This window comes from Xiphophorus hellerii, chromosome 15, assembly GCF_003331165.1.
Source record: "Xiphophorus hellerii strain 12219 chromosome 15, Xiphophorus_hellerii-4.1, whole genome shotgun sequence".
Classification (NCBI taxonomy): domain Eukaryota; kingdom Metazoa; phylum Chordata; class Actinopteri; order Cyprinodontiformes; family Poeciliidae; genus Xiphophorus; species Xiphophorus hellerii.
The window spans coordinates 6,776,999-6,791,518 of record NC_045686.1 but is presented as its reverse complement, the minus strand read 5'-3'; the positions used below and the strand labels follow the sequence as shown (position 1 = coordinate 6,791,518).

At 38.8% G+C, this 14,520-nt stretch overlaps 1 protein-coding gene across 2 annotated transcripts in view; it reads left to right on the top strand.

Annotated features, from left to right (window-relative positions):
- The first annotated feature begins 43 nt into the window (after positions 1–43).
- Positions 44–14,520, top strand: part of afg1lb (AFG1 like ATPase b) — a 33,920-nt gene continuing 19,443 nt past the window's right edge. Inside the window, exons 1-8 of one of the 2 annotated variants that reach the window (XM_032585887.1) lie at positions 44–286; positions 669–743; positions 1,220–1,354; positions 1,471–1,763; positions 6,499–6,556; positions 6,699–6,800; positions 7,038–7,165; positions 11,641–11,740. In XM_032585887.1, the coding sequence (XP_032441778.1) occupies positions 1,240–1,354; positions 1,471–1,763; positions 6,499–6,556; positions 6,699–6,800; positions 7,038–7,165; positions 11,641–11,740 (796 nt within the window). In that variant the 5' untranslated portion in view covers positions 44–286; positions 669–743; positions 1,220–1,239. Of the gene's footprint in view, positions 287–668; positions 744–1,193; positions 1,355–1,470; positions 1,764–6,498; positions 6,557–6,698; positions 6,801–7,037; positions 7,166–11,640; positions 11,741–14,520 lie in introns of both variants that reach the window. The other variant, XM_032585886.1, reaches the window with a different exon arrangement.

Genomic DNA, 14,520 nt, shown 5'->3' with positions numbered 1-14,520 from the left:
GAACTTCCGATCAGCTGAGGTTCAGCTGATCGGAGCTCAACCACTTGTTTGAAGCTCAGCTTGTTTACGACTCGCCAGCGGGAATGTTGGTTTAATTAATCATCGTCATCATTAGTAGACAGAAGACAAAATTGTCCAGTTTGATTATTTTTAACCAACTGGAATATTAAACTTTGTGTTTAAATGATATAAATGTATTTGTGTGTACGCCATTGCATTTTGAGTTAATATAGCCAATGTTTTCGTTCTACTCACTTCAACTATAGACCGATGCATTACTCACACAGTAAGTAGTTTTGTTACGAAATACTTTCTCTTTACCCTTCCTTGAGCAATTTCTTGGATGGCAATTTTTCACTTGAGTTAAAATTACTTAAGTGAACTGCTGTATGCAAAAACCCGCATACAATTTTTGAACATGTATTAAAATAATTTAATTAAACAACTTGAAGATGAAAACATTCATATTTCCTGGAAATATCCTCTTAACTAAAATCAACTAGAAGCTCAAACTTCAGAATTTTCACAAGGAACAATGCTAGCATATTTTTTCACTTGGCTTTCTGAAATCCTGAAATGCTGCTGAAATGTACAATTTAATACAGGAACTTGAACTTGCTGAAAAAACAATAAATCTCCTGTATGTCTTTTTTATCTTCTTCTTTTAGGACCACCTAAAAGACGTGGGCCACTATTCTTAGTGTTTGAAACCAACAACAAAAGTGATAACAAAATTCCAAGAGGTAGTATGGTGTAACTTGAAATTTGAAACATCTTAGCTAATCTGTAAATGTAAATTTACAGATTTTTTTTTTTAGACTACAACAAAAGTTTGTGTTTATAATTTAGAAATAGCATAATTGTTTGTGGTTTACAGTTGAGGGTCTCCCCAAGCTGTGACATAAGGAGGCACAAACAAGACAAAAACAAGAAAGCATGTGAATCTAAAATTTTACAACACATCAATCCTCTTCTTCTTTTAAAGTCATAAACATAAAATTATTTATTAGGTGGACAACATAAATAAAAGAAATTATTTTTATATTTTTCATATATCATATGAATCTGATAATAGTAATTTACTCAATAGTAATTTGCTAAATTAATTTTTACAATAATGTTAGTTACCTTTTGATTTTTTTAACCCGTTGTATTTATTTTATTTTATTTTATTTTTTTGACAATGTTACAAGATACAGTGTTATGTATCTCAATAAAGTTGCAGCGCTTTGAAGCATCATGGCGTCCTACATGGTTCCAGCCGCTGTTAAATCCTCTGCAGTGTTTTTGTTGATAAAACGAGCTCAGTCTGTAAATAAAATCTGCCGTCTTCCTCGGAGTGCCACCGCAGAAGGTAAGAGTTCGGTTCGTAGTTTCTAAAATGTTTAATGGGCTTGTTTTTGCTGTCTGTACAAACTTGTAAACATTGTAAAGTTATTAACGCGGGCATACCATCGCTGTACTTTGAAGGTTCCAGGTGGTGGGGGGTTTTCAGTCTCTCCGTGTCGTCCCGCTCCTCCTCGGACACTTCAGGTACAGATCTTTGTGGCTCCGGTGACATTGTGGGTCACTTTGAGCGGCTTGTGCAAAGTGACTCCCTAAAGAAGGACGTTCAGCAGAAATATGTTGTCCAGCGGCTGGCTGTACTGCAGCAAACCTTAAAGACTTATACTAACAGTATGTACCTGAACCCACCATTAACACAACACTACAAAGATCGCAGCAGGCAACCTCAAAATGATGATGCTACAACAACCAAAACGGTAATTTCACTGTATTGCTGTGATGTGTGTCAGATTTACAGCTGAGCATAATGATTTCATAATATGAGTTAAATTATCTCCTGCCTTAACACAGTACGTATAGGGACAATAATACTAGGATTATTGCCTGTGCATAATAATATTTATTGCAGAACTATGGTGCTGCTCCTTGTATTTTAGTGAGATACTTCTTATAAAATCACATTTGAATAGTATTTCATGTAGTGAGACACGTAGCAAGCAGTTTATTGGGTTATACCAACAATCATCAAATTAAATACATTTCAAATATTCCTCTTCTCTACAACTTCTCTCCTCATCCAGATACTATCAATGAAATTGTATATGCATAACAGCAATATGCCTAAAAAGTCAATGTAACGCTACAGAGAAACAGCATGTGTACTTGAGAGTCTCCATTCAGTTTCCATGGTAACCAAATGTTATACTGGTTGATTGGTGAAGGAGTCCATAGTAGTATTATAACTTCTTCAGGATTCAGCTCAGATTTACATAACAGCATCAGGACATCTTGAAGCAGATGCACTGCGTTGCTGTTTGGAAAGAAGATCAGATGTGTTGCTTTAGATGGTCTTAAGCAAAAACACTGCAGATGTACACATTGGGTCTTTGAAGACTTTTTTAATCAATGCTGTTGTCCAGGAGACAAACATGGCCAGTCTTAAATTTTGGTAGACCCTGAACAGGTCCTGCCTGTCACCGGACGGACAAATAAACCTAAGATGCACATAATCCCATAGTATCATCCTCAAATGAATTATGCACATATAAAAGATTAGCACTTCAAAGGAACAGAATACAAACATGTATCTCTATTTCATTTTTAAAATTCTTTGAAGTTTATCTATTATTTGATGCAACATTTCAAAAGTACATCCATAATATACTGCTCTAGAAAGTGTACATCATGTTAGGGTCAGCATCCCACATCTTGATTTGACAGCCTTTCCTCTACCTTGTGTGGCTATAGCTTATCCACATCCCTCTTCAAGTGACGCCTCCAGTTTAACTGTGGATGTTCTGGATGTTTGCTTAGAGTCAGTGTGACAAATAAAATCTTCATCTTGAGCTTTCTAGCAAAAACATTAAGGTTTGGGTCAGAGTTGACAAGTATGTGTAACACTAAAGTTACTCTAGATCTTGAAGTTGCTACTACATTGGCTCCCTGCCACAATTCTGAGATTTGTTGAATTTAGCATAGACCAGATAAACTACTAAATGCACAGGAAAACCTGTTCTAACCTGTTCTTCTTTTAGAAATTCTTTGGAGCAATAAGATATAAAAAGGTATAATGTCTGTGCTTTGTAGGAAATAACACTAAAGCCAAATGTTTTTAAAGAAAATCAAAGAGGGTTTTAAAAGCGGGGCAGATTTCCTTCGAGAATTTCAGCTTAGGCAACTGATGTTTTAAAAGTTGGGAGAACTACAGTTGACTGCACTGTATTCAAGTTGCATCACTGATGGTGGCCATGGGGTTCAGGTCAAAGGAAGGGTAGGGGTCTGGGAAGCTTATTGTGCGTGTGAGTTATGAGCGGCATAATGCAGGGGGTTGTTGTTGTTTTTAGGTCAGAGGAGCTGACTGTCTCCTATTTGGTGCTGGGAGTCTCCTTTTTTTGCATGTTTTTGTTGGTGGGCTGGCACAGACACACAGGGTTAGGCAGAGATTTTGGAAGGCAGCAGGGCAGGCCTCCTGCTGGGCCTGTCCCGGCACCCCTCTCGCTCTCTCACCGTCCCATGCAGTAATGAGGGGATCCCTATTGTTTGGGCCATTCTTGTCTTTTTTGCTTTTGATTTGGGCTACTGACAAATGCTTTGGTGTTAGGCTATCAACACCAGTGCAGACTGCCCCACCCGTCACCCTTCTCCTTTTGCACCTTATTTCTTGCTCTGTCTGTCACACACACATTCTCACTGACTGCGTACTTACGCAATTATTCCAGTTTAAATCAGGTCATACCACAGTCCTTCGGTGTCCGTTCTCTGTGAGAGTGCCGCCATTGTCCCCACTAACTGACCGAGTCTGTGAGGAGAGTACACTTGACTTAATATTGACCCAGTATGGCGTGGTTTTGCGGATGGTTGACTGACAATGGACTATTGTTTAGTCCGAGCCGCCCTCTTTAAGTCGAACGTACAGTGTAGAGTCTCCTGCATTAAAGTTAAACCTAATTTGGACTCCTACGATCTCCTCTCTAATGACTCTGGTGAGAAATGCAGCACCTATGGCTTTAAAAAAAATTTAGTAATTTAAAAGAAAAGGAGGTCCATGTCCTGCATGTGAACTTTTCACTCATGTGCCAGTCTGTATCGTCCACCAGGAGGCTAGACTGGCCCGTGTAGCTTAGCTAGACAAAGTCGCTGAGGGAGAGCCTTGTCCTTCTCCACTCTGCCGTGGCAGAATGGCTACCAGCCACCACTGACAATTACCCCACCATGCCGGAGGGCAGTTTGGGAAGTCAAGGAGAAGTCGCACGCTGTTACGCCAGAGCAGGCGGGAACAGCCTGTTGGTCTTTCAGTTTTTCGTGACTAGTTTAGGAGAAGCTTTTGGGGGAGCGGGAGGATGGCAATCAAAAGAGGAGGGAAGAAGCAACAGGTTTAGGCTATTAATTTAGGTTTCCATCTGCAGTTGCTGCCAGTTATCAGAGTCAAGTGCTCCTTGTGCTGTGGGGACCAAGTGCATCTGGACTCCAAGTACCATCTTCATGAAATGGTTTCTAAATTAAATATTAAGAGGACAGTTCTTTTCATTTAGAAAGAGGCATTTAATCCCAAAGCAGGTCGTTATTGTCCGGTCACAAAGATGGAGATAGTCTAACTACAGCATTCCTAAAACTTATAATTTAGCCATCTACAGACTTGTATGAGCTATAAGTAAATCTTGTTTATGAACAAACTGATGGCAGATACATTTACACGCTTCGTTTTCCTTTGTGATAGTTGGCTTTCTCTTGTACTCTCAGCTCGGTCACACAGAAGATGGGTTTTTTTGAAGCAAAGACCTTTTTGATAATAAGAGGCAGGCAGCACAATGACTTCCAGCAGCACCTCAATGCTACAGTACCGTATCACAATTAGCAGCGCTAAACGGGCCGTGCACACAAGTCCACTCCATCTCGTACGGAGCCTCATCCAGACCTCTCCGTTTTGTCTGACAAATCCCCCCATTGTTCCTCTGATGATGCTTTTCTTTCGTGGGAACCCTGGCTTGTCTTGTTGATTAGATCCCCTTTGTCTTCGTCTCCTGCAGTGGGCCAGTCTGGATCATATGAAACCTCACACTGTAGCGCTGGCTTTATGCCTTGGCGTACCTTGTTTATTAAATGATGCTTTAGTTATATTCGGTAATAGGGAGTTTGTTACTGTTTCGCGCCATATGAGATGGTATGTTAGGCAAAAATCGAAACATCTCAGTTCTTTTAGTCACAACAGAACAATTTAGCTGCTAATTGGTAGAACAAATTAATTATTATAGATATTCTAATGCTATCCTTTAAATGTAATGTAATTATGCAAATCCTTTGTCCATAAACTTAAGTAGAAATATAGAAAAACTATATCAAAATTTAATAGTGATTTTGAAGTTCCTGCAGAAAATATTTTACATAAGTAAGAAAAACGTTAAGTTGCCTTCTTGTCAGCTGACTGGTAGTGTGCATTAACAGGTGGGTAAGGGGGAGAACAGAACCAATTACTCTGACGTTTGCTCTGGCATCTTGTTAGGACTGTATTCCATAAAATGCTACGTTTTGAAGGTAGGGGTATCTTTAATCTACCTAGTCAAAACATGGATTTCATACAAATCAGAAATTTTGGGGGATTTTAAGTTACCACAAAATATTGAAAAACTTGAAATTCAAAAAAGGGTCAATTCACAGCATCTCTGGCCCTTTTTTTATCAGAATTTTAAACTCAACATGTGAATGTTAACTTGGCAATTATGTAAATTCCAAATGTAATTATTATTCAGTTTACTTTTTGTAAGTTAAGAATTTTAAGAACCTGATTTTATTGGTCCCCTCTTAATGTGACTTGAACTGTTCTAGATCTTGAAATACAGTCAGTCTTACTCAGTCCAGATGCCGAAAAACATCCCACACTTCTGAATTAGAAACCAACTTTGTCATTGGGCAAGATGGGTAGGTCATGTGGATGATAAAAACAAAATTAAGTTCAATGTTTGACACTCAGATGATGAGAAAGTTGCAGAAAACTGTCAGCAAAAAGTAAAAAGAAAAAATTTGATAAGATTATTTTTCCAATTTATACATAAAAATTATCATCCAAAATCTTTATCTGATTTTTATTTAACTCAAGAACTGCATCAAAGTACATGTTGTTGTTATTTACGGCGCAAATAAAAGCTTGAAGCTTTTAATTTAGATGCATCTAATAACAAGAGAAAAAAATCTGACTATTCAGTTCCACCAATCCAAATTAAGAAAAAAATTACCTATTGATCAGGGCATCTGAAATTAAATTTGATAAGTAGTTAATACTTAATTCAAACAGGATATTATTAGGATAATAGCTGAATATTTTTTGAAAACTGTCAGAGATCAAAAACTTAGAATAAGTGCCTCTCATTGTAAATGCTTTTAGAACTTTCTGTGCTGCTGTGATGGCCCGGACCTTCTTATAAAGGAGTGTTCACTGGTTAAAAAGAGAACATTATTGTAAAAGCTTTTAATTAATTTTTTTTACCCCCTAAATAGAAACCTCCTCCTCAACAACCACCACCACCTAAGGGTCTCTATATATACGGAAATGTTGGTAAGAATCTGCATCTGTATTATGGCTTAATCAAATAAAATAAATTATCTTTGTTGTTTTTTTCTCTTTACATCTGAGAAGTTTGTTGTTATTACTAAGTCATTATAATCTCCTACTTTCTCCAATTTTGTGAACCTTTCAGGCTCAGGGAAGACCATGCTCATGGATTTGTTTTACTCCCATGTGGAAAACAGTTGCAAAAAGAGAGTCCATTTTAACAGCTTCATGTTGGATATCCATAAGAGTAAGCAGCGACTTCCCTTTCCTCATTACATTTTGACTTTCTGCTAAAATTTTGTTTTCTTCTTAAGCTCGTAGTGCATTGGCGAGCCTATATTTATCCATCTGTTTGTCCCCATGCTAATTGTCTGCCATTATCCGTCCAGGTGAAATTACAGCTTTATTTAGCGCCGTCAGTAGTTTCGGCTGCCGACGCAGGTGCGCTTTTAAGATTTTCCTGACATTTGTCTGCTGCTTAAAGGGATCCACCGCAGGAAACAAAGCCTGCCGAAGCGAAGGCTAGGGGAAATGTTCAACTATGACCCCATATCCCCGGTTGCCATGGAGATCAGCAGTGAGATCTGCCTGTTGTGTTTTGATGAGTTTCAGGTGAGCAAGTGCATTACAGACATTGTTTTAAAGTGTGTGTTGAGAGATAATGTGTTTGTTCTAAAAGGCTCCTTAAGATGTTAACCAGACAATAACAACTATAAACATTAATCTTTTACATCAAGTCATTATAAGATAAAAATAAAAAGCTATCACAATGTAAAGAGTAGCACGATTACCATCCTACTTAATGTGACAGTTTGAGCAAGGGGAACATTAATCAGAGCAGCAGCCAGGAGGCCCATGGTAACACTTCAGTAGATCTACAGTCATGCCTATTATAGGACAAGTATTATTAGTGCCTTCCACAGATCTGGTAGTCATAGTAAAATCTTATTTGCAGTTTAAAAGCAATCTACACAGAAAACATCTCCGAAGTGATTGGGTAATAGATGGAGCCAAATTTGGAAAGTGAGCATGGTTATGACTTGAGAATGAGGCAGAGGTTCACTGTCCAGCAGGTCAATAAGTTTAAACGTGCAGCCAGAACTACAATGGAAATTTTTGGATCAAAGGATTTGTTAGAAAGTCTAGACATAGAACCAGCTAAATACAAAAGCATTCCATCCTATTCAGATTATTTTTGTAAAAACAGAAAAAAAGGGAAACTATGCATCCTTTTTCTTTCTTTTTACAGTTATTGTTACTTTACAATGAAATGCATTGTAAAGTAAGAAAATGCTGAAATGAAAGAATGAATATTTGTATCAGAAATTACACTTTTTACCAACTACTACCAAGCAAATACACGGTTTTGAATTGTTTTAACCATATCTCTAGTTCAGCGGGAATAGTGATCACTATTTTCATGTTATTGATTTTTTTTTTTTTAACTATCTTTTCAACTTTGTGATTTTGGCCTTAACAAAAAAGGCAGAACTGGGGACACCTAGTGGTTGTCCATGAACATAGCAGAAATTTTACAAGGCACAGATGAAAGTTCTTCACAGTACATCCACCACACTTGAGTATTTTCACTTGTGTCTTTATATAGCGTTTATGTATATGTCTTTGTGTACTTCAGTGTTGGCTTGCATAACTTCTACGTTTTTCCTGTGGGTGTAAAGAGCACCTTCAGTCATTAGTGATGCAGAAATTCTCATTATTCTATCCTTTGGTGTCAGACAAGAGAGCCTCGACTGAAGCGCTCCCTATTCTCTGTGAGGTTGGTTAGTCATCCTGCTGCAGCAAATAAGAGTGCATATTTCTGTTTTTCATCAGCCGAGCCAAAAACACATCCTGCTCCTCTCAGTGATATCATTACAGTTAATATGGGGGTAGGTCAGAGGTCACCCAAGGTGGAGTTGCTCCCTCTAATAACACTATGTGTCTCCGAGGATCAAGAGCGGCTCCTTTTCATGCACTTTACGACCCATGGCGCTGTTTTCACGCTGTTATTGATTTGTTTGGTTCGCCTTCGCCTAGCTTTGCAGTTTCCAGTTTGTCAACTGTTGCTACCAGTGAATGGAGGGGAAACAAGCAGACATGCGTTGTTTGGGATGCATAAATAAGAGGTTGAGAAAGTATGTGTGTATGCATGTGTGTGGGTTTGGGGCCCGTACCAATCAGCATCCTCCTCCACTCAGGCATGCAAATGAGGCTCCGGGTATCAGTCGCGCTCTCCTACTTCCTTAAGTGAGTGGAGCTAGAAAGCGACTGGCGGTGGCGGGTCAGATGGATCTTATCCTCTTAAATGCTAATGACATTTCTCCATTCTCTTCATTAGCTCCGTGCCATTATCAGTAATTTGTAGCCCCCCCTCCCTCCTTTCTCTCGGTTTCTCCTAATGAATACTCGCCCGTCGAGAGGTCCGAGATGGAAAGACGGGAAGACGGCGAGAGAGGAAGAGGAAGACGATGCTTGAGCAGCATTGTCTTATGGTCTCTGTCACAGTGCAGCCTCCGTTGGTGAAATTACTCATAGGTTGTGTACATAAAGAGGTGTAACATCAAAAGAGGCTTCATTTGGCACCCGTGTGCCTCGCTGCAAACTGACACACTTGAGTAATTGGCTGCTCATTTAAATTTCGCCAACAACTAACAGAGATTGCACCATTATTTTTGTGCTCCACAAGTGCCACATCGTTCCCCCTCCACCCTTCTCATTCTGTGGGGATCCATTCTTTCTCCCCTTTCTCTCTCTACTCACCCAGCAATCAATATTGCCCCTCATACCGTGACCATGTTGAGGGCACATGAATAAACAAATCCATGCAGTATAAAAGGTCATTTTTAAATGATTCTTTTGAAATGAAAATAAAATCCTGCGGTTGCAGCAAACACAGGGGCCCCTTCAGAGAGACACAGAGCCTTGGCTTTCTGTTGATTCTCATTACACTCACTCACAATCACTGGCTCGCGTGTGCACGCTCTAATTTGATGCCCTTAGCCACCTCTTCTCAGCAAAATCAAGGCTTTAACACAAATGTTAATCAAGTATTGGCAAGGGCAGTGGAGCTAATATGCAAAAGCAGAAGACTCTTCAGAGTATGAAAGGAGGCATATGCTGTGGGTATTGCAATCAGAAGTGCCTGTTATTTACAGGAAAAATAGGTAAGAGGAGAGGGCGGTGTAACGGACACCTGCTTGATCATGTTGCAGGCCAGGGTCTGGATTCAGCGACTTGACTAGCAGGAGTCTTCAGACTTCAGAGTTACAAGAACTGTTCTTTGAGACCAGGATTGTCCCAAAGCCCCAAAGGGCACAGCAAACATGTCCAGGCCTGTCTGGCTGCACAGACACAGTCCAAATAGAAGGGCTTCATGCAAAATGCTATGTGTTACAGAAAACTAACACTGTGCATCACCCTGATCATATATAGTGGCTTCACTATAATATGGAGATGCTTTTAGAGAAGCTGGTTAGACTTTATGGGAAGATGGATTGAGCTAAACAGGGCAAGCCTGCCAGGAAGTCTGTTGGAGACCAGGGTATAGGTCTAACCACTCTAAACCTACTGCCAAAGCTACAGAGAAATGATTTGTATCAAATTCTATTCATGTGATAAAGTGAACCCGTCAAAATTTTAAAAAGACTTGGTAAGACATGGAAATTGTTGCTGATAAATTCTTATTTATAAAGACTAACAGGCGAACACTTCTCCGGACATTGACACGTGTTAGTCTCATATAAATTCCAAGTGATTTACTTTGAGGTTTGCAGTTGTAACAAAATGTGAAAAAGCTTAAGAAGTAAGAAAACGTTTCATAATTTAGTGTTTTGAAGATTGTAAAACCAACTTCAGACAGCTTTGTCACTTTTTTAGAACCTTTGTAAAATCTGACCTTTCTTCAGTTGGTTTTGCATAACTTCTTGTTTGGAAAACAAATCTTTTTTTTAGATTTGTTTTCTTTAATATTAAAAATATCATATATGATGAGCCTCAAATATTTGTCATTTCAGAGCATTAAACCTATCTCTCTCTTACTTTTGAGTTTCTGACAAATCAAAGCCCTTACTCAACTTTTTTTTTATCCTATTCCTGAGATTAGAAAAATACCACTTAGTGAAATACCAGATTAAGACAATTACTTATTCTCTAAAGATTGCTTTAATGTTTTTATAGGTGTAGAGGCAGCATTTCAATTGATTTTAATCACAATTGGCCAAAGACTGATCTGACTTAATTAATTTTAATCCATTCTGAACTCTCCTCAGTCAGTCATCATGTTTAATCAAATGAGTTTAATACATGCTGCTTTGACTACTGGCCATCACACACTACCATGATTTCTCCCTTTATGGATGTTCAAAAGAGTAACATAGGTGGAAAAGGGAGAGATGAGAGAATAAGAACAAAAGTGAGAGCACTGGATTACTAATAGAAAGGTCAGAGCTCTTCATTTAACAGCCAGCGACTCATAAATGTCCTTGCGTCAGTGTTTTTCATCGACCTTTGTTCATTGAGGATTCATGGAAATGATGTAGATGAAAAAGGCAGCAGACAGTTGAATTGGGTTTATGTATTGCAACTTTGTGTGACCTTGTGTGTGTAGCTCACCCAGCACACAGAGGCACACATGTTTCATATTCTTTTATAAGACCCCCTCTTTGATAGAGGCTTTGTTTGCAATTATGACCCCTGCTCTGACTAATATTGCTCTGTTTTCATGCTTCTTTTCTTCTCCTGTTTTCGTTCTTGCATCCTGTCGCTCCCCTGTCTGCTCACTTGATCAGCTCAGATCTACTGCTTCTCCTCTGCAGAAAACCGCTCTGTGACCATTTTGTAGTCGGTTCAAGTGGGTTAGGGGTGTGTATGTGCATGAAAGTCTAAGCGGCCTTGATCGGATAAAAAGGACTGAATGAGAGCACCTGAGAGAGACTAATAAACATGAAGTGTTGACGGCTTGATTTGACCTCAGACACATGCAAACACAAACATATACACACGTGTGTGTGTGTGTGTGTGTGGCATGAAAAGGCAGACTGCACTGAACCTGAACACTGCTCTCTTCCTCTCTGCTTCTCTTCTATCAGGTAACTGATGTTGCTGATGCCATGATCCTGAAGCAGCTGTTTGAGGCACTGTTCAAAACCGGAGTGGTGGTGGTGGCCACCTCTAACAGACCCCCAGATGGTATGATAAAGTACATTTAACATGAGCTTGCAGATGTTTATCGTCTATGTGTTTGGTATTATTTGTTAATAAGTGGCCATGGTATGAATTGTCTGTTATTACGCAGTAGCCAGCCCCGCCCACTGCTCACAACTCTCCTGGGCTGACTACTGACCAGTTCTCTGTCTAACAGGTCCGGAAAATCTCTAAGACCTGGGTACTACCCTAAAAGAGATCTATATGAGATAATCTATTCAAACTGGTGGCGAAAGCGATTCGTCTAGTTCTAACTACCTCCGATCCAGAAGCTACAACCCTTTACAGTTAAGAAACAATCAGCTGAGTAGCCCTCGCAGCTGCATAATTCCAATAACCACTTCTGTTAACGGTAGCTCGCTTTCTAAAATATAACTCGCTCTTGGAACCGACTAGATTAAATTTAGTGACTTAGATATAAGTCCCAGGGTCATTATTTACTCTCACTAAAGGAAATTAGAAAGCCTCCTATTTACTAGAATCATATACATTAGTTTTACCTTAATTAAAAGAACTGGACAAAGATTAAAAGACTCAATTAAATCCAATGTCCACCAACCTCATTAGAATTTTATAGTATAAATTTATTAAGCAAGCTTAAGCAGGGATATGTGACATACAAATCAATAATCAATTGTGTATAATTCAAAAGCAGTATAATAAAATCCACATGTATAATCATACTATCCTGCCTCTTTTCCCTAACCTATGTCGCAAGTTCTGAGATGGAATTTTAGGGAGCAGATTCGACTCACACCCTGGTGGTAATGGATCTTTGGCAACAGTGACATCCCAAATCCTTGGTCAGAGTCTTTTGTCCTGGTGTGGAAAAATCCTCCTCAGAATAGACGCAAGCAGAACGGATCCAAATCTTTTGAAAAACCCGACTCTTTCTCCCTCAGGGATCTTGGTCTTTTCTCCAAGTCTGTTGCAGACTTTTGAGATCGTTGAGTAGAGTCAGGACCGACGGACAAATCAGGAACCAGGGCTGTGGCAGCAGGATCTTGTCCCTTCTTGGCGGCGCGAAGTATCGACTTCCCGTGGTTCTGAGGTGCGGTCCTCTGTTGTCTCTCCATCTGCTTCTCCGTGTCAGTCCGTCTTCGGCGCCGCGGACTAAGAACGATCGCTTCCTCTTTTCAAGCTCCTTTTATATTCTTTATTCCCATGTATGTGTATGTGGAGTTTGTCTTACTATTTTTTTTTTCTTGAACTTCTGCTTTGTTGTTCTGGAAAACCCCGCTGGTCCCCAACCTGTTTTTGCTGACACTTATGGAAAGTTCCCTCTCTCCCCAACTTGCGACATCTCCTGCCAGCAGGACTACACCCATCCTGCTGACTTAACCTTATTCTCTTCTCTTTTCTATAACTCACTATTTTCTCTTATTACAACCATTAAACTCATTCAAACATTTGACTTGATTTCAAATCTTCACATGTATTGATATTCATTAAGACATAATCACAACTCCTACTTATTGTAAATCATTAACCATTATACTGTCAGAATTAATCACAACTCTTGCTTGTAATAAATCATTTGTCAGAAATACATTACAGAAAGTTATTCAGTGATCATTTCTACTCATATTACTTATCGTATTCATACATATTCAACTTAATTGTTATTTTAATCATCTTACAAGATTGCTTTCTTTCTCTCAGGCCCTTATACCTTTTCTGCGTGTACCTGGAAAGATCTCACAACCTTATGCCAGTTTTCTTGATAGAATTCACATGTTTTTTTTAAATAAAATTTTTAATCCTATTCAAGTAGAACTTAGACTTTAATCACATGTTTTTCATGCTGCTACTTAATTTATTTTTATACTATGCAAATGTTGCTGCTGTATCCCTAAAAGAGCAGTATTTAGTGTCTTAAATACTATGCAGATGCTCTGTCACACTGAATGACAGTGGCTTCAGCAACATTTATAGATTCATATTATATCTTTATTTATCTGATCTAATTAAGGCTGTTATTAACACCTTCCTCATGGAGGGAGTCAGTTTGGAGAAACTGCATGATGCAGTCTACACCTGTCTTTCTTCTTTTTGACACCTGTAAAGTAACTCATACAGCAATCTAGCCTAAAAACAAGGTCCTCCTTTGTTTATCTGTACAGTTTTGACTTTGAAGCTATTTTAACATAAGGAAAAATCTCATTTGAAATTGGCCTTTCTCTAGCCATTGGCTCAGGTAAGTGAGGGAATAAGTCTATTTTTTAAGCTACAGATAACATTTTTCTACGTTGTTACACCTGCAGTCACCTGGCACAAGGGAATCTGGCGAACAATGATTTATTTTATCATATATTCTTTTGTCCAACAATTTTTAACAGTGGTAATTATTTATTCCTATTCTAGAACGTAAAATTTGCATTTTCCACAAACTTAATTCACTGACTGACTTTTCGTATTGAGAGAATGATTGTATTGGGATTTTCTTCATCACCTCTCATAGATCCTAATGCAGATGTCCCTTTTTAGTCACAGTTTCTATTGAAACACCAGCCATTTGAGCAGTGACTGAGTCTGTGCCATCTGGGCCCATAAACACAAAAGGCACTCAGATCTTTTCTCCCTACCATTTTAAAACAAAACCAGCATCAGCTGGCCATGTTTAGTATTTTTTTAGACGCGTCACAGAGCGTGATTGGAAGTTAATTGCTGAATTATGCCATGCTTTGCACCTGTGTCGATGCATTGTGTTTGTCCACTAATTTATTCAGGTCATATATTTAATTTGTCACCTCCCCTTATGATCC